Source organism: Cavia porcellus, unplaced genomic scaffold (genome assembly GCF_034190915.1).
Source record: "Cavia porcellus strain 051 isolate PalLab524CR breed Dunkin Hartley unplaced genomic scaffold, mCavPor4.1 scaffold_2, whole genome shotgun sequence".
Lineage (NCBI taxonomy): Eukaryota > Metazoa > Chordata > Mammalia > Rodentia > Caviidae > Cavia > Cavia porcellus.
In genome coordinates this window covers 8443757-8464292 of record NW_026947485.1, presented here as the reverse complement: position 1 = coordinate 8464292, position 20536 = coordinate 8443757, and the positions used below count along the sequence as shown (strand labels likewise).

The following is a 20536-nucleotide window of genomic DNA, read 5'->3' as shown; positions in this document are numbered from 1 at the left end:
CAGTTTCCAGGTGGAATTGTAGAAATTAGATGTAGAAATGAGAATATAAAATGCTGCAGCCACTGCAGAAGACATTTTTGTGGTTCCTTTAAAAGTTAATTTTAGAATTACCATATAATCCAGAAATTCTATTCCGAGGTGTATACCCCAGGGAATTAGAAATGGTACTCCAGCAGATACACGTGCGTACAGATTCATAGCAGCTGTTCAACATATGCACAAGACAGAAGCAATCCAGCTGTGCATCAACAGATAAATAGATGGCAGAGTGAGTTACCAGATGGTATCAAATAAATTGACTTTCAGTTGGACATTGTCAAATGTAAACTATATATCCACATAATAGGATATTATAAAAAGGAATTAAACCATAAAGAGAAAGCAGGTGCTGATACATACTGTAATTGGAAAAGCATTAAAAACAATGTTAAAGATCACATATTGCATAATTTCATTTATGTGAACTCTGAGTCAAAACACAGATTAGTTAAGTGCTAAAAAGAGAAGTGGATGAAGAGCAGCTGTTCAATGGGTCTGGATGAAAATGTCATGAGACCACATACTGGTGGTGGTCACATAGCATGATGGATAGTTAAATGGCTTATCTAAGTGGTTAATGTTATATGACTCTCGCCTCATTAAAATGTAAAATGATGAAGGCAAAAAAATCAAGATTGTTCTTTCTTTCTGTCTTGTTTGCCATATTTTATGTTTTCAATCTTATTTATTTTTTATTTTCTGGTATTGGGAATTGAACTCAAGATCCTGTACTTGCCAGGCAGGCACTGTACCAATAGAGCTATATCCTGGCCCATGGTTTCAATCTTAAAACAACAAAATCATGACCCACTAAGGTCGTCAATGGATTTTGGGAGGTCATGTCAGTGGATTCTCTCATGATTTTCACCTATTTTGTGCAATTTAGATTTCAGTCCAAGGCTTCAGGAACATTGCGAACAGCTGCTCGGGCATCATCCACCTGACCATGAACGACATGCCCACCCTCACGGACAAGTGTGTGCAAGTAGGTAGCTGGGAAGCAGGTTTTTTTTCTATCTCTCTCTTATTACACGAGAATGTATCATAATGGCTTGAGTTATTGAAAAGTGTGAATTGCTACTGCATTTTAATTTATAGTAAGAAAATCATACAAAGGCTTACACACATATGTACGTGCACACACACATACTTATGTGTATACTTCCAAAATCATTTGAACATTTCTATCCCTACATACCCTTTAAAACCTTGTTTTATGGTTAGGATATTTTTATCTCAGTGGCGAGATAGTCTCTGCCCAGAATTTAAATTTAACTTTCCCACCCAAGTACTGACTCTACTTTTGATTAATTTAAATTTAATTTTCCCTATCAAGCTGCCAAATGTAGTGATTTTTTCAGCATCCCATTTTCTCATGTTTTCCAATCCTCCTGTAACATGATTTAATTCCGTTTCTCTGCATTACTCACATGTTGAGTATATTATGTTATATTGAAAAAAACTTTTTTTTCCCGAAATCAGGAACATTTAATGGTTGGCATGTCAGTTTCTGTAAATACTGAGAAGGAAAAATGACCTGTTACCATGCTGGGCTTGGTCTGTGCAGCGTGGTTAACAGAACTGTCTCTTCTTCCGAAGGCTTTAGTGGAGAAGTGCCAAAATATCACGTCGGTGGTTTTCATTGGTTCACCGCATATCTCCGATCGTGCTTTCAACGCTCTTTCTACGTGTAACCTTAAGAAAATCCGATTTGAAGGTCTGTAGTATTAAAGAGGTGGTTCGGTCTTATTTTGTTTTACTTTTGCTTCTGTGGCATTACAGATATAGTACTTGTTGTCTTCTTTGAAACAGGAAATAAGAGAATCACTGATGCATCTTTCAAATTTATAGACAAAAAGTATCCAAATATCAATCACATTTACATGGCCGACTGCAAGGGAATAACAGATGATAGCCTCAAGTCACTATCGCCTTTGAAGCAACTGACTGTGTTGAATTTGGCAAACTGCGTAAGGTAAAAAGCCACTTAGTCACGTATTCAAGAAATGCTAGATACCAGGGAGGCGCTGGTCCGTGAAGGAGCTCATGGCTACTGGGTTAAATAGGAAAGTCGGTAGAGGTAAGTGCAGGGTTCTGTGGTACAAGGAGGGGAACCCAACCCTCTTGACACGTCCCAGCCTTTGCCTGTGGTAGTGTGAAAGAGGGGCTGGGAGCGGGGAGGCCCAGGAAAAGCTCAGGATGAGGACCTGCAGACTCCTGTTAAGGGGTCTCCTGCAGACCCTCATTGTTAAGGGGGCTCATGGGCTACTTTTCTTAGTGAGGGTTCCCAGATAGTTCAGTTAACAAGTTTTTCTCAAATGGACTTTCTGACTCATTTTTGGGAACCTGTGTAACTGTGGGGTTTCTACTTGGGTGCAGCTGTCTTCTCTGTGTGGGTTTTTGACAAATGAGCAGATGGAAAATTCTTACTGAAACTTTTCATCGGGTCAGTCGTGTTGGGCTACTATCTTAGCATTCTCAAGTAGGCAAGGATCAGATTCCTGCTAAAACCACTTCCTCACTGGATATCTCAGCCTCTTGTCTAAGTAGATTTCTTATACTTTTATAGGGCCAGATGAAAACAAAATAGTATTTCATCCACAATGAAGGTGGCTAATATTTGGGAAAACATGACAAGTCAGAGTTATAAATTAAGCTACAAACTGTTAGCCCACATCTCTGCGATTACAGTAGCAGTGCGTGGAGAGGCAGTTAGGGGAGACACAAGGATTCGGAATGGGAAAAACCTGAACTAAGAAATGAAGCCTGCAGCCTATGGCCAGTGAAGAACTGAAGCCCCTGGTCAATAATCATGTTCATGACCGTGGACGTGAGCCTTTCTGACTTATCCAAGTGTGCCTCAATATGTAAAATAAATGTTACTGGACATGAAAAGTCAAGTAAGCACTAATACAATTGTAATGGGGGACTTCAGTACCCCACTATCACAAATAGATGATCATCAGAATGCACATTCTTCTCAGATGCACATTTTGGACATTCTCCAAAATATACAGCTTAGAACATACTGAAGTAAATGCAAAGAAACTGAAATTATCCCATGCACATTGCCAGATCATAGTGCAGTGAAACTGGAAATTAATGGAAAAAGAAACCACAAGAACTTCATAAACACATGGAAATAGCACCCTTCTGAACAACCAATGGGTCACAGATAAAATTAAAGAAAAAATTACAGTTTCTACAACTAAATGACAATTCCAATACAATACACTGAACTTATGGACACAATAAAAGCAGTCCTATAAGGGAAATTTATAGCAGTGAATTACTATATAAGAAAAATTGCAAGCTCAGATAAACAACCTAATGTTGAACCTCAAGCTTCTAGAAAAAGAAGAGCAAATCAAGCCCAAAGCTTATAAAGATGAGAGCAGAAATAAATGCAATGGAGACTAAGAAAACATTACAAAGATTGAATCGACGAGTTGGTTCTTTGGAAGATTAAACATTGGCAAACCCTTAGCTAACATTATAAAAAAAAAAAGGAAAGAAAAGACTCAAATTCATGCAATTAGGAATGGAAAAGGTGAAACCACAATAGATCCTGCAGAAATCCAGATGATTAATATCTGTACTCTAATAAGAGAACCTCTATTCTAATAAAATGAAAATGCAGAAGAAATGGACAGCTTCCTAGATACATATGAATTACCGAAGCTGAATCAAGAAGATATAAACATCCTGCATAAACCAATATCAATCAATGAAATTGAAGATGTAATTAAAACCTACCCACAAAGATAAGTCCAGGCCCTGGTGGATTCACAAGAAATCTGAATTCTACAAGAAATTTAGAGAAGACCTAGTGCTGCTACTTCTCAAATTCTTTAATGAAATTGAAAAGGAAGTAATACTCCCAAATTCATTCCTGGAAGCAAGCATTACCCTCATACCAAACCAAAGAAAAGGGTCCAACCAAAAAGGAGAACTATCGGCCAACCTCCCTAGTGAACATAGATGCAAAAATACTCAATAAAATACTGGAAAACAGAATGCAGCAAATCTTCAAAGGGAAGTACACACCATGACCAAGTAGGATTCATCTGGGATGCAGAGATGGTTCAACATACACAAATCAATAAATGTAATATACCATATTAACAGACCCAAGGACAAAAACCATATGATCATCTCAATAGATGCAGAAAAAGCATTTGACAAAGTCCAACACCCATTCATGATAAAAATAACCTACAGAAAATTGGAAGAGATGGTCTTTACCTCAATCTGATAAAAATCACCTATGACAAACTAGTAGCAACATCATACAAAATGGATAAAAAGGGAAAGCTTTCATTCTAAAATCAGGAACAAGACAAGGATGTCCACTGTCATGATTTTTATTTAATATAGTTCTGGAAACATTGTCCAGAGCAATTAGAAGAGAGAAAGAAATGAGTAAGGATAGAGAAGGAAAAAGTTAAATTATTGTTTGCAGATGATGTGATACTCTACATAGACGACCCCAAAAACTCTACCAAAAGACTCCTAGATTTAATAATCAAATTCAGTAGTATAGTTGAGTACAAAGCTAACACTAAAAAATCAATAGCACCCCTATACAAAACTAACATACTCATTGAGAAAGAAACCAGGGGAAAAAATATTTCACAATAGCATCCAAAAAAAAGAAATACCTAGGAATCAATCTAATGAATCATTTTAACCTGAAAACTACAGATACATTAAAAACTACAGTTCTCTAAAAAAAAAAAAAGGAAATTGAGGAAGCTATCAAAAATGGAAACATATTCCCTTTGTTCTTGGGTAAGAATAACCAACATAGTGAAAATGTCCATCCTTCCAAAATTGTTACGCAGATTGTTATGGTTTGTGTCCAGATATCCCTTGAAAGCCTCATGCAGTCATAGGGAGTACTTTTCAGAGGTGGATGAAACTAGAGGGCGTGGTGCTGGGATTAAGTATGTGTGGTTAATAAATCAGTCCACTGATTGGTTTGGCACAGTTCTAACTAGGATTAAGGTGTCTGAGTGCTAGACCCGCTCTAGGGCAGGTAGCCTGAATACAATGTAAGGGACAGGAAGAGGCTTGTCCCATCCTCTCTTGCTTGCTTTTGTTGTGTTTTGTGAACAATGATCTGTTGCCCCTTTGCCATGAGCCACTATGTCTTAGAGGCAGCCAATAAGGGACACTGAAACCTCTGCAAACTGTGAGATAAATAGGTTTTTTCTCCCTTATCTTTGGGCATTGAGTATTTTGTTTCAGCAACAAGAAAAGTAACTAAGACACAGATTTAATGCAATTCTGATCAAAATGCCAATAGCATCTCTCACAGAGTTAGAGAAAACAATCCTAAAATTTATTTGGAATCAGAAGAGACCTATAATAGCAAAGGCATTTTTGGGCATTACAGTTCCTGACTTGAAACTATACTACAAAGCTAATGTGATTTAAAAAAAAAAAAAAAAAAGGAAGTACATGGAAAGTAAGTACCATGGCAAATAAAACAGACCTGGGGCCAGGGATTTAGTTCAGCAGTATAAACGTCTACCTGGCAAGCGTGAGGTCGTGAGTTAGATCCCCAGTATCAAAAAAAAAAAAAAAAAAAAAAAACAGACCTGAGGGAGGATCAGTGAAATAGATTAGAAGATGGAAAACAACTCCAAATATATTCAATCACCTTATCTTTGACAAAGGAGTCAAATACATTCACTGGAAAAAAGATAGCCTGTTTAATAAATGGTACTGGAAAAACTGGCTTTTATCATGCCAAAGATTAAAACTAGATCCATATCTTTCACCATGCACTAAACTAAAATCAAAGTGGATAAACATCTAAATATTAAAAAACAGAAACACTGACTCTGCTAGAAGACAGAATAGGTAGAACTTTTGAAGACACTGATGTAGGCAAAGATTTTATGAACAAAGCTCTGATCACACAGGAAATAGCACAAAAAATTAACAACTGGGATCTCATATTAAAAAGCTCTTTGCACAGAAAAAGAAACCACCAACAGAATGAAGAGCCAACCAGCAATGTGGAAAAAAATTTTGCCAGCTGTTCCTTGAACAAAGAACTAATATCTAGAGTACACAAAAACTCAAAAAAAAAAAAATCACCCTCCCCAAATTTAAAGACCCAACCCAAAAATGGGCATCCAAAATGTTAATAAATACTTCTCAGATGAGTAGAAATGGCAAGTAACTATACAAAATAAATTTCAGTATCACTGGTCATTTAAGAGATGCAAATTAAAACAACACTGAGATTCCATGTCATTTCAGAAAGAATGGTCATCATCAAGAAATCAACCAATAACAAATGCTGGAGGGTATGTGGGGGAAAAGGAACCCTTCTCCACTGTTGGGAGTACAGATTGGAGCAGCTGCTGTGGAAATCAGTGTGGAGACTCCTCAATAAATTAGAATCAGAGTTCTCATTCAACCCAGCTACTCCCCTTCTCGTTATCTTTCTGAAAGAATTAAAAGCATCACACCACAGTGCTGTGTGTACACCCATGTTTATAGCAGCACAGTTTGTAAGAACTTGGAAATATTTAATTCAAGAAGAAATTTATAGACTGAACGTCAAAGGATGGAAAACAATACAATAAGAACCCAGAAAAAAGCAAGCCTGTCTTAATTGCAAGCTCCAGAAACACGCTGACCCTAAGACCACCCAGCTGCTCCACATCCAATTCCCTAGTCCAGAAACTGAGAGATGCAGAAAAAAATGTTTGCCACTCAAGACACAAAGTTCATGTCAGTGTGTTACGGAGTGATAGATTACAGATATCCACAGGTGTGTGCATGTGTTTGTATCTGTATCATTCATCCTGTCTATACAAATATGTGAAATAAAATGGAACTTCCACCTTGTATTTTACTCACGATATACAAATTAACTTTAAATTCAACAGAAATTTTGTTTCCAGAAGTATAGTTGACAGGACACTTCAAAGGACTCTGCCACAACTACTTAGACCCTTAAGGAACTATACCATTGTACATTGCTGAGCCCACTCCAAATGTAATTAGAAATAAACATCCCAGTGGAAGAAAGAAGGGCACAGGGGGAGCGGATGTCCAGCTGGTTATAAAGCAGGATGAACACAGTGCCTCACGCTGACTCTCGTTAGGACTTTGCAGGAAGGCTGAGCCAAATCTTTCCCAGCACCAGATTTTCCTAGTTCAGAAAAGGATCTGTAGGTCACCTTTTGGCCTCAATCTGGCCAAAGTGACCTTGTATTTAGCAGAAATTTCTCCAAGATCCTAGCAGCTGTCTGGCTGTCAGCCTTGGTTTCTGTGTCCTAAATTTTGGTCATTTTCCGCTGCAGGAAATAGTATGCTTAACTTAATAGTATTTTAATCTAGAAGAAGAGGCCATTTGTGTTACTGAGAATTATGCTTATTTAATCAAATAAACACAGATAACATTTTTATTAATACTTCTTCCATTGGTATCATTTATATATTTTCTTTCTTTCTTTTTTCTGTTTGGTCTTTTTCGTTTTTATCGGTACCAGGGATCGAACTCACGACTGCCTGCTTGCAAGGCAGGCGCTTATGCCACTGAGCTAAATCCCCAGACCCTATATATTTTCCATTACACTAGTTACATGATCAGATTTGGTTTTAAATGTCCACATAATTCCTGAATGTAGATACCATTTGCTGTTTTGCAAATATATTGGGTATAGAGACTATCGTTTTAATGGCATCCTATATATCTATATATGACATTACATGTGAAGCTTTTCTCTTTTCTCCAGGATTGGTGATACAGGACTGAAGCACTTTCTTGATGGTCCTTCGAGTATCAGGATAAGAGAGCTCAATTTAAGTAACTGTGTGCACCTGAGCGACATCTCTGTTTTGAGACTCTCAGAGCGGTATGCCAAAGCAATTTGCTACCAGGCAGCATTAGTACTTGTATATTTGCCAGTAGGAGAGATTAGAGTTGGACCTCAAAACAAAGACTCCAACCTATCTGGAGAACACTGGGGATACCCAGAAGCTTGTCCAATCCTCAATGAAATCAAACCAAAGACACTGAAGTCATCAACTGAACCACTCTTTTGACTATGTCTGAGTCATTGTCTTATTACAGTCACCTAAAAGTTAAGATGGGGTCACTCATGAAGCAACGAGTATCTGGAAATGGATGACTTCTTTAACTTGTCAAGTATATTGTTTCTGGTAACCTTAACGCTAGCATTTCCTAAGAGGTGTTCAGGCTGGTTGGTTTAGTGAACCATTTTACTTGTCAGAGGCCTTGAGTTCATTAAGGGTCAAACTCCATCCCTGCAGCAAATGTGTAAGGCACACGTGGGGAACTCCACCTCACAGGATATCCTGTGGCACACACAGGATAGCCTCATGTATGCCTGTAATGTGTGGGCATGTAGCATGTTAAAAGCTGCAGCGTGAAATTAAAACAAAGAAAGAGAGCCTTATTTAATAATCTATCTTCTATCCAACTTCAAAAAATCAAATTATTTTCTACATTTTGGCTTACACTTATGCTGAAAAAAAGAAAAATATCCTTGCTTTAATATCATTCATTTTCTCCTAGGTAGTTTTTATACAAAGAAGTTCATAATAATGATATGGTTGAAAGCTGAAATTAATTCTTCATATTGCTTTCTTTCAGCTGCCTGAATTTAAACTACTTGAGTTTACGAAACTGTGAACATGTGACTGACCAAGGAATTGAATTTATTGTAAACCTCTTTTCTTTGGTATCACTAGATGTCTCTGGAACAGACATTTCTAACGAGGTAAAAAAGAAAAAAAAAAACAGTTCAAGGGTTTATTATTGTTTCTCATAATCATTTTCTGATTTTAAACGTTAAAGAGAAGTTAGTTTTGCTCCTTAAATTATTAGATTATAAATGGCAAATTAAAATAGTTTCTAAATAGTGATATTTGAGGCTATTTGTAAATCAAGTCTTGTTTCTCTGCTTAAAGAACAGAAAACTTCAGTAATTTCAGGAACGAAGTATTATGTGGTAATCTGAAATTTGTTTCACCATAGAAGTTTGGCATTTTAGATAGTTTAAATATATTTTCCTATGGATTGTTTATTCTGTAAATGAGTACTATGACATCTAAGTCTTTAGCTGAAGACTAAATTCTAGAAATGGGCTCAGAGAGTCTCCAAAAGGATGCATTTGAAGGAACTCATTTCTTATGAGTTGTTGGTACTGCTCTTGAGTGCTAAAACCTGGACACACCCATCCTGCCACTGGCACTGCCTCATTTACTAATCCAAGGAGGGGAAGTTATAAATCAGCCATGTTTCTTTCTTCTTTGGTAGCAGAAATCGAACTCAGGACCTTGAGCTTGCTAGGGAGTTGCTTATGCAAGCTGAGCTATATCCCTCCACCCCAACCCCTGGCTTTGTTTCTGAAAGACCTTAAAGCACTGTTGATGAATGAGGAGTGTGCAGGCTTTTCTTGAAAGTCACTGTATTGGGATGACCGCAAGAATAGGAAAGAACTCCTTCTACTGGGTTTTGAGGTGCTGGTGTTTCTTTCTACAAGTGGTTTCTAGGTTCTGTCCTAAGCAAAGAATTGGTTACGATAAGCACAAAAAGTAGCAAGGTTTTACATTTATAAAGGGTAGGAAAAGAAACAGGCTCTGCAAATGCAAACTAAGAACAAGTAGGAAAAGCACGTCGTACTAGGGTGGACTACTGTGAAAGAACACAGGAACACAGAGCTGCCGCAGGTACCACCCACTCTCCGGGTCAGGTCAGGTCAGGTCGGGTCCTCCTAGCCCAAACTGCGTGAGTTCTCGCGAGAAGTCCACACGAGGCTTTGAGAACTCTTCTGCGCATGTGTCCTGCGATTTCCCCAGTAGGAGATCACCACCCACTCAACCTTCTGCAGCCGGTTTGCCACACCCTAGTGTCGTGTGGCACTCCCCCATCTGCTTGCTAAATCCATTCATTCCCGAAGCCTGAAAGCAAATCTGCCCCGTGGCCTCCTGTCCCAGCCCTACCCGCCCGGCCAGTGTGGATTTCTCTGTGCACAGCGCCAGCCCCCGCGCATCCTTTAACATGGCCTGCTTCTCCCCACATCCCAGACCTCTGTATTTGGTGCCCACCCTCCCCCAGCAGCCAGAGGGACCTGTCTGTCCGTTGGCCGGGCGCTTTCTTTCGCGTATCTACGAGCACAGGTCCATTCTGCCCCTGCTCTGCCAGGTGCCCGCCTCGCCCCTCCTTAGCTTCCTCCAAGTGCCACAGGGAGTGGAGGGGGGAGAGCTGCACGTGGTCAGCCCCGTGTGGTGGGCTCAGCGTCTCACCTTCCTCAGGCTGTGGCGCAAACAGATGAATTCACCGAGGTGTCCAAAAGCCATCTGGAGGTTACCTTGTTTCTTGGCAGATCCCTTGCGTGGCTTCCTTATTTGGAGCCAAGTTTGCTTCGTATCTTCAGGCTTCCTTCGTCCCGTCTGCTCCGCTTGGGGCCATGCTGTAGCGTGGAGACCTTGAGGATCTGTCTCAGGTCAACTGTCCCAGACAATCCCACAGACATTCTGTGCCTGCACAGTGGACCCAAGCCTCAGTCTGCCCTGCTGTGCTGCAGAGTGGCTGGTCCATGTCAGCTAGGTTCCAAGTTCGGGCTGGTGCTTGTGAGGCATTTGTGGGTTCACAGGAGTTTCCCCTCTTTCTTTGCATCATCCTTTGCCATGTATCTCTTGTCTATCCCTCTGAAGAGGCCTGCTGCGGTTTCAGCTTCTCTTGGTGACCTTGAGCCCTAGGCTTCAATAATATCATGCCTTGCCATGGTCTTTCTAGCCTGGGACAGTCGGGGCTTCCTGCAGCTGTTAATCTCTTGATTGTGCCATTAGCCCTTTCTCTACTGCAGATGTAGCCACTTCCCTGTTAAAATTAAATCCCTCAGTTTTCAATATTCAGTTGTTTCTGTTTTCCTTGTTGGATCTGAACTGATAAAAAGATGCACACAGGGGATCTCTGGTGTCTTGTTCTTTTTATCAGCACTTGCAGGAGTTGATGGAAAGGTTTCTCATTTAATCCTACATCCCCAAACGTACATACAGGTCCCACTTCCTTCCTCAGATCAGACCTGGGAAAGTCCATCTGTGGGGTCCCACAGCAGCTCATTCTTCAGCTCTCCTCTGGGATCGCCCCTCTTCTCCTCTCCTCTCCTCTCCTCTCCTCTCCTCTCCTCTCCTCTCCTCTCCTCTCCTCTCCTCTCCTCTCCTCTCCTCTCCACCCCCTTATCCTCTTCTTCTTGTCTTTGGCCTCTCTTCCTTTCCTCCTTTTTTTGTCTTCTCCTTTCATTTTTCTCTTGGCATAGATTCTGTGTCTAATCTAGGAGTAGAAAAAAATGCTTATTTGGTTTCAAAAAAATGTTATGCCCCATATCTTTTAGGGCTTAACCTTTTGAAGTTTAAAAGCCCAGGATATTTTTTTCTGCTGTGCTCTTCTGTAAGAATCTTCCCCTAACATGTGTGAGTACAGTGTCCAGCTGCTGTCTGAAGGGTCACAGGGTAACAAGAAGTACAGCATCAAAGCACGTAATAAAACACCAGGATTTAATTCCAACTCAGAACTTGTCACAAGCTGCAATGCTTGGTGAATACTTGCTGAAAGCTAAATGCTACATCTTGAGGTTTTTAACATTTAGAGAAATGTATTTCCAAAGACTGTATTGAGGACAAATTAAAAACTGAGAAATATAGTTCCCATGTTCCACTCCTTGTTTTTAGTTTATTCTGAAGAATATACATCATTTCAGAGAGCTGCAAATAGACAGCCATTGTTTTCTGCTAAGTGATTGGAAAATAATTCTTCTGAAAGTTGTTGCTTTCCTCTGAGTCAGTTAAATTCTTCTCTAAAAGGCAAATGATTGGCATAACATTGCTGCAACAGCTGTTAAAGCTAACCTCAAACAGTCAGATTAAGATGAGTCTGGCCAGATGGCAAGCTGGGCAGCTAAACATCAGCTTGAACCAAAGTTCTGATGTAGTGCAAATTTGACTGCAGGCTTAAATTCAGATGTAAATGCTGGAATGTTCTGCACATATGCACCAGGGATCAAAAGTAGCCAGTTGTGCCTTTTGTGAGGAAGTTTCTTATGTTTTCTAATAATTGTGTTCATTTCTCTGTGAGTTTTTAGTTCGAAGTGCCCTACTGATGTAGTAACAGATACTTGTCTCTGACCCTAATTATGCTTAGAGCTGAGGCTGCAACATGGTCCCTCCTCCTGGCACCTACGATCTGGTGGGTGAGTGTTTGCAAAGTGTGATGGGGCTGGGAAATAAGAAGCACAACCTGCCCCTCTCAGAGGGCTGAAGAAGACCACATGCTCCAAGAGAAGGAGGGAGGTGGTACGCTGCACGCCAAGGAATCCGCAGCACAAAGACACAGACGTTGCACAGTGTGTTGGCATCAAGAAATCCACACACTTGGGGATGGGTGAAGCACCAGGAGATGGTGAGAGATGTTGTTTGCAAGGTAGACAGAGATCAGTTATATCTTTGTAAAGCCTTGATCTTCCACAGCTTTTTAAAATACAAAATGAAATGGGATGTTATTCTGCCTTTCTGTCCCAAGGATTATATAAATGTGGGTTATATGGGAAATGTTTTCGGTGTGTATGGGAAAATGTTTTTTGCTAGTAAAGAGAATCATGATTTACTCAAGACCACAGTCAGGGCAGCTCACTCTCCACTCTCTTGCTTACATTGCCTTAGTCACCGCTATGTTTGTTGTTGAAGCATAAAATGAGCCACGCCAATGTTCCAGATGCTGTGCTCAGACAGTGGTTCAAGGACACACTTTCATTTACCCAGATTGTAAAAATTTTTACTATAAACTTTAGATCATGATTACCTGCTGTTTAGGCTGTCTTCTGGAGTTCCCCTGTTAGAATGCAAGACCCATGAGCCCTGAGACTTGGTTTCTCACAAAATCGTAGGGTAGCAGGCATTTGATAAATATCCATTGCCTGAAGGAACAAATGCTGGGCTCTTTGGTTACCAAATGTGACCCGTTCTCCACAGCCCAGTTTGAAAGATTAGGTGGGGGTAATTTAAATATAGTGTAGCAGATGTAGTAACAGAGAGAAGCAGAAAATAAACTCTTCACTGAGAGATTTTCGATGCAGAAGCATGAAGATCCATGCTTGTTTAAGGAACTCTGTGCAGCTTAATTCTGTTACCACACAAGATGGAGAGAGATGTCCAGAGGGAATTTCATGGTGTACCAAGCAGTGTGCACTTAAACTAATATGTGAAGAAACACGGTTTAGTGGTAGAGTTGTAGTAAGCCTCCTGTTGTAGATAGTTTAGATGACCTGTGCTCTGGATGACAGATTGAGGGAGAAAGATTATAGATAGGAAGACCAGTGAGAGGTATTTTAGTAGTTAAAGACAAGGTGAATCGAGTCAGGCCAGGATTAGTCTGGAAGGGACTTATTCAAGAATACATAATAGGTAGAACTTGAAGGAGTTGGTGGTCACTTAGTTGTGGAAAACTAGGATCTGAGAATAGGACAGGAAGATGATAATGATTTTTAAAATCTGACTTTCAGTGGCTGGAATTCGTATTTCAAAAAACCTATGTAATGTAAGAAAAGTAACAGGTTTTGAGAAAAATACTATTTCAGTTTTAGCAGACCAAGTTAGAATCTGTGTCATATTGGGGCCAAAGCCTGGGAAAGAGACAGTGGCTGGACCTGGAAATAGGGACTGCCATTTAATGGAGGTGGGACGTTGGCTGGGATCCTCCAGGAGACCAGGAATGCAAGGGACAGTGTCACAGCATGGGTCTGGATGTCCCCCAAAGCCTCATGCAGTCATGGGTGGGGCTTTTTGGAAGTGGCTGGATCTGAAGTGTGTGACACTGGGATCAAGGGTGTGTGATTATTAATCCACTCATTGGTTTGGTATCGTTCTGGGTAGGATTAAGGCCGCCCCACCCTGGGTAGGGGTACTACCTGTCTCAAGGGTTTGTAACCTGGATAAAATACAAGGTTCAGGAAGAGGCGCTCTGTTTGTTCCTTGCTTGTGGCTTGTCACTTGCTTTTCTGTTGTGTCCTGTTTCCTGCGTTGCTGTGAACTGCTTGCTTCTCCTCTTCAAGGCCCTTCTACCAGGCCACCCTGCCTTGGGGCCAGCTGACTATGGACTGAAACCTCCACAAACTGTGAACCAAATAAATCTTCCCTCCTGTAACTTTGGGTGTCAGGTATTTTGACCCTGCAATGAGGAAAAGTAAAACAAGCAGGGTACAGTTGGAAAAACAGCAAAAGGGCATAAGGGATGGGAAGAAGGTGAGTCCACGAAAGGAACTAAAGCAAGAAGCTCCACAGGGTGATGAGAGCAGCAATGAGTGCAGGGTGGAGTGGAGTGAGAGTAACCAGCAGTGTCTAATAAATCAGGGAGACTTAATCAGAGGAAGACAAAAGCTTGGAAAACATTCCCTGTTAATTAAACAGACGCCATCCTACCCATGTGACACCATCTCACACCCCGCCCCTGTTCAGCTCATTCCACGCCTCCCTCCCAGCGCACTCCCAGAGCTGAGCCTCCTGTGGCTCGCTGACACACGGTGCCCTTCCAGCCTCCCCTCCCCTGCATCCAGAACATCCTCTCTCTTGCCAGTTAACCCTTGAGCTTCACCTGTGGGAAGCTTTCCTGGAGTTTCTGTGCTTCCCCTGCACTTTCCCTGGGCCTCCACCAAAGCACTGAGTTCATTATATTTTAATACTTGTTCTGCACCTGCGGCACCGTAACTTTCTGAGGGCAGAAGCTGGGCCATCCTGTCTTTAGGATGCTTGATGTAAAGCCCAGGATTGCCTTCCTCTTAGCCAAACACACACAGCTCCATAGGACTCTGCATTTTCTCAGCTGCACTGAGTTAGAGTGGGAGTCCTTGCAGCTGCGGCTCTTAGTGTGATGAGACACTTGGAGAGACGATCTTGCTGTATAGGGTGCATACACACACACACACACACACACACACACACACAGACAGGCACAAGCACAGCCTGAGCTCCTGCAAAGCAACCTCTAAAGCAGGAAGCACGTGGAGTCCCTCAGGATTCAAGAAATTGAAGACAGAGTTAAAAGGCACAGGGTAACTCAGAGGCAAAGGAACTTGCCTTGAATTTTCAAAAAGCACAGAACAAAAAACTTGGCCCAACTGTGGTTCCCATATGGAGCAGGTTTTCTCCTTAACCCTTTCCTTCATCTCCTGGTCCTCCAACCACAGTGAGCGTGGTTTCTCCTCACAGGGGCGATAGCCCATTGACCCCCCCCCCCCGCTTCCGGAAAGTTCCTACAAAATACCGTGCAAACAGAAATTGTCCCCAGGAGCCTGCTTTCCCTTCAGAATCACCTTGAGCAGTGTAAGCCTCCTCTCAAGCTCCATCAAGAGGGGGCGGGTGGTCTCCGGGTCAGCTCTGTTCCCAGGCAGCACAGACTCCGACCTCCTTTCCCTCCAAGATCCGCACAGGCAGGGGACCTAATTCTGTGTGTTGAGCAAAGCTACTTCTCATCAGACCTGTAGGTCAGTAAATTAGGTCAGACCTTCATGTTGTACAAGATCCTTGTGTTTTAAAAAGGCATGTTATTAGAAAATTCACACTCACCATCAAGTAAGCAGAAAGGAACAAACACAACTGAGCACAAAGGCTCATTGTTTTTGTAAAACTATAATTGCTAACTAAAAAGATCCCTTGAGAAATTTTCAAGCATATTGTAGAAGATAGTGTTATCAGTGATTTAGGAAAAAGCTAAGATAATACATATTTCTAAGAACAAGCTTTTGTTTCTTATTCCTATAAGAATGGGCAGGGAGCATCAGAGATCGTCTTTCAGAAAGGAGCATATAAAATATAAACATGGATTCAAACACTCCCAGAGGGAAATGCATCCCATCCAAGAATTCTGAGGGTGCGCCAGCAAGAAAAAAGAAACCTGGGTTCATTTAAAAAAAATAAATTGTAAAGAGACTACTTATTCATTCAACAAGCATTCAGTGTGGACTGTGTATCAGACACTGCTCCGTTGTGAGACATGGTCCTGGATCAGGGTACAGTCTAGTGACAACACAAGAAAAGTAACAAACTCTGGGGCCAGGGATATAGCTCAGCGGTCCAGCACCTGCCTGGGAAGCTCTAGGTTGTGAGTTCGATCCTCAGTACCAAAAGGAAAAATAACACTACTATATAGTCGAAAGCTTCAAACAGCATGAGTTGCGTGTGGGTTCAGACTCTGGCTAAGCCCACCACACTGGGAGCCTTGGGCAAGCAACTCAACTCTCTGCGCATTTCCTTCTCTTTAAAACTGGGAGACTACCACCTACTCCAAATATTGTTATAAGAATTAAAGAAAACAGGACAATGCACATGCAGTGCTTAACGTAGTGCTTGGCACGTGTGAACCCCGTGAGGACCTTAGTGTTTCTTTGAATGAGGATGTAGGAGGGCTGTTTGTTGTGGTGGTGGGAGGGTGACAGCAGCGTGCTGAGCTGGAGAGCGAGCCCATCTGCATCTGTCCCCATGGCATCCTAGCCAGGGTTGTTTGTCAGCTTTGGAAGAGCCACTGACAGCTGCAGTAGCTGTGTCCCAGGTGAAGCTGAGGAGGTGGTCCTGAGAGGAGGCCGTGGGGGGGTGCAGAGGCATGACGAGGGTCATCCTGGGAGATTGGGAGCAGAGGGCAGGAGGCTGGAGACAAGGCTAGTGGTGGAGATGGAGGCAGGACAGCAATGGCCTTGGGTGGTCTGCAAAGCAGTTCAGACTATGTGGCAGGCTTGGAAAGGGTGGAAGGGCGTGCATGGATTTGTGCACAGGTCATAGCTCTGATGTCAGGGTGGAGGGTCTGTTAAGAAGAGGTAAGCGAGTGCAGTGATGGCCAGAAACACTGAGAGCTTGATAATCATATGATAGGGGTGGGTTTGTAAGCTTGGTGAATGGCTGGACATGGGAGGTAGGGTTGGTGTAGACACAGGCAAAACCCAGGCTTTGCATTTGGACACTACCATGCCCTCAACCATGAAAAGAACCTAGGAGAGGGATTTCTGCCTTCCAAAACCAGCCCTCAAGGCAAGGGCAAGTCAGTTCATAATTTGTGGTCCCCACAAACACCAGTGCACCTCTCTCCAGCCGACAGCCCCTGTGGTCCAGCTACAAGGGAGGGTGGGCACCCCCATGAGACTCTGGGAATCTTTGGTTTTGATTTATTTTGCTTTGTTTTTTTCTCAGGAAGTCTAAAGCCAAGCATTAGGTGTATTCCAATTCAAAAATTATTAAAAACAAAAAATTTACAAAAGTAATTTCAATATTGTCCTACCTCACTTTTATTCCTTCAGTCACAACAATTTACATCTCATTTTATCTTTAAAACACGTAAATGAAGCAGCAGAAAGTAGCCCTAGATTACATGAGCTGTACTCCCAATAGATCTATCGAGATCCCCCATCATCCTACAGCCCTGGGCACGCCCTTCTATCTTATTGCACAGTGTATCTTCTGGTTTCTTATGTTCACATATCAAATATCTTGAGTCACATAGCCCCGGCGAGAAATCTGAGCCCTATGAAGAGGTCACAGTGCTGCAAAGGGCAGAGGACAGAGCAAGGATCACTCACAAGCCGCTCAGTTGTCACCAGAGTCCTTTGGAAGCTAGCACAGAGGGTAGAAAAACCCACTGAGGTCTTGCAGCTTTGCACTTGAGTGCTAGCCCTCTCTAGACGACAGCGGTAGCTCTGAGGCTCTGGTAGCTCACTGAGCATCAGTTGTCAGTCAGCGAATAAGCTGTGGAGCTCAGGAGAGAGAGCTGTGCAGGGGTCTGAAGGGGTCTGAAGGCAGAGGTGACTGAGGAAGTCTAGATACAGGCGCGGTGGAAGCCGTGGATGAGTCGGAAGAGGTGGTCAAGTGCAGACCACCAATGGGTACCGTGAGGCTTTGGAGACAAATCCACAAAGAAAACTGGAAATGGACATCTAGAGAAGAAGGCTGGGAAAGAAGTCAGAGAGCCACCATGGGGGCCACGGGCAGTGTGTTTCAAATCTCCCTGATGGGCCACGCAATATGAAGTTAGACAGGTGCCCATCTGTGTTTGCAGAATGAAATCTTTCATCTGTGCATAAAATACTTACACATGTTAACATTCCTAACTTAGTACCTTTCTTGAATATTGGTGTGTTTATGCTGTTTTTGTTTAGAATAGAAGGTAAACTGTCTAGAACTGTCGGGCTCTATAAAGGAAGTGTGAAGTTACTATTTTATGCATTCCTTTAATTTATAAAAATATTTAATGGTGATTTATGTGTTAGATTTTTCTCCTCAAAATATTCCAAAATATTTTTTCACTAACATCTTAGTAACCCTATAAGAAATATAGTGATGGAAATATATTTATGCTATTGCCCAACCTCTAAAAATTAACAATTTTTCATTGTACATATGTGAACTATGCTTGCACATATACGCAGATTTAACTTTGTATTCTGTTTTTTAAACCCAAGCATGTTACTGTGTATTATTTGTAAGAATCACTTATATGTTTGCAGAATATTCCAAAGTGTACTATATCTTCTCGGTTTTTCTACTCTTGAGAATTGTCATGTATTTATTAACTCATTATTTTCTTTTTTCCTTCTCTTTCTACTATCACCTACATTTCAGGCAGTTTTCTAGGCTGCAATTTAAAAATATAAATAAGACAGGGTCTGCCCTAAAATGTTTATAATCCTCGAGATTTTCTTCTGCCTACTTTGTCCGGTTGAACACTTTGTGGTTGTTGTTTTGGCAAGTGCTTCCTGGTAAATTTGCTGTGGTTCGGATGTGTTTGTCCTCCAAAGGTTCATATGCCAGAAGCTTGGCCCCCAGCATGGCAACGCTGAAGTGGCAGAACCTCTAGGAGGCTGCAGGGCCTGGTGGGGGCACTGAGACCACGGAGCTCCCTCCTGCAGGATGAGCCAGCGGTGTCTCACCGAGTGGACTGTCATCTAGCAAAGCCATCCCAGGCCTCCGCCTCCTCTGCACAGTCATTTCCCTTTCTTTTGTTCATCAGGCTCGGTCACCACTCTCGGTCACCAGGAGGCAAATCAGTCTCTTAGAAAGTCCCCAGCCTTATTTGCTCCACCCTTGCAATGGCTTCTCTCACAACTGTGAATGAAAAATTTGTGTGGATGTGATTATCTTAAAGCCCAAAAGACCATTGAAAGATGAAGAAAAGCACATTAAGGTTGGACCAACTATGCAATTTTACATAATGTTTTAAAAGATAGTGATTCTTTAATCATATGCAAGACAGATTATAAACTTTATTTATGCTTCTTTACTGTTCTGATGTGCATGTATTAAAGTGTGTTCTGAAACAGGAATGATTTATGGCAACGAGGCTGCCAGATAAATTAGAACATTGTATTTTGCTCTAATGTTCAAATTCCATAATGTCGAGACCATTTTTCCAGACATTCTCTAAGAGTATAAAATCTTAGAAGAAAAGCATATGCAAAAGCATAGATGTACTTCTAGAATGTTAAGCTCTGTTAAGTTTCATCCACTTAATTTTCATGTATAAAACATGAGTTTGTTTCTAAATTACAATCATTTGATTCAATCTTTTCATGAGACAGGGTATTGATATTTTTGTTTTCTTCAATGTGTTACCTTTTGCTAACAAGTAATGTAATCACACCAATTAAAATAGCTCCATTTTTTAAATGCCCCTAACATGCATTAAGGCCCTGGGTTCTATCTCTATCACCACCACCATCAAAAACTTAAAAAACAAAAGATTAGGGCTGGAGATTTAGCTCAGTGGTATAAGCCTGCCTGGCAAGTGTGAGGTCACGAATTTGATTCCCCACATCAAAAAAAAAAAAAAAAAAAGATTATTAATGGATAGCATAAAGCTAATCAGGACAGCTAAAGCTATCTTTAAACCAATCTTATTGAACTCAAAGCATTTTCCAAAATATTCAGCAGAATTAAAGGGAAAGATAATAGAAAGATGATTTAAATGAATATCAGCTTTAAAAAATGTAAAATGAAGGAAAGAATTTAAAAATCAGGATTTTGCAACTCCCAGTCATTGTGATGGTCGATTTAGTCAAGGATCACCTGTGAATACTAAGATTATTAATTAACAAGTTGTTGGTAAACAGCTTTCATACAATGTCAAAGAATCACAGGAAGGGTAATTTATTAAAAAAATTTAAAGGGGGGGAGTGGGAGATAGCCTTCTAAGAAGAGATCTGGACCAAGTGACCCTGACATTGCTGATGGTGTGACAGGGGGATTGTGTGCCCGCTCTGGGAGTAGAGACATTGTTTTTGCAAAATATTTTTGCAAAAATATTTACCTTGAACCTAATCATAATAAGGAACAATCAGAAAAATCCACGCTGTGGGACATTCTACACTGTAATTGGGTTGGCTCTGCAAAAATGTCAACATCTTAAAAGACAAAATTTAGAGACAGTTAAAAAGATGTGACCACCAAATGCAATGGATAAACTATGACGGGG

The 20536-nt window shown here is 41.3% G+C and overlaps 1 protein-coding gene across 2 annotated transcripts in view; it reads left to right on the top strand.

The window, feature by feature from the left end:
* Positions 1–20536, top strand: part of Fbxl13 (F-box and leucine rich repeat protein 13) — a 203177-nt gene that overhangs the window by 129111 nt on the left and 53530 nt on the right. For both annotated transcript variants that reach the window (XM_063237737.1, XM_003469858.5), the window contains exons 13-17: positions 926–1024; positions 1639–1756; positions 1852–2014; positions 7800–7919; positions 8681–8807. In XM_063237737.1, coding sequence (XP_063093807.1) covers positions 926–1024; positions 1639–1756; positions 1852–2014; positions 7800–7919; positions 8681–8807 — 627 coding nt within the window. The remainder of the gene's footprint in view (positions 1–925; positions 1025–1638; positions 1757–1851; positions 2015–7799; positions 7920–8680; positions 8808–20536) is intronic.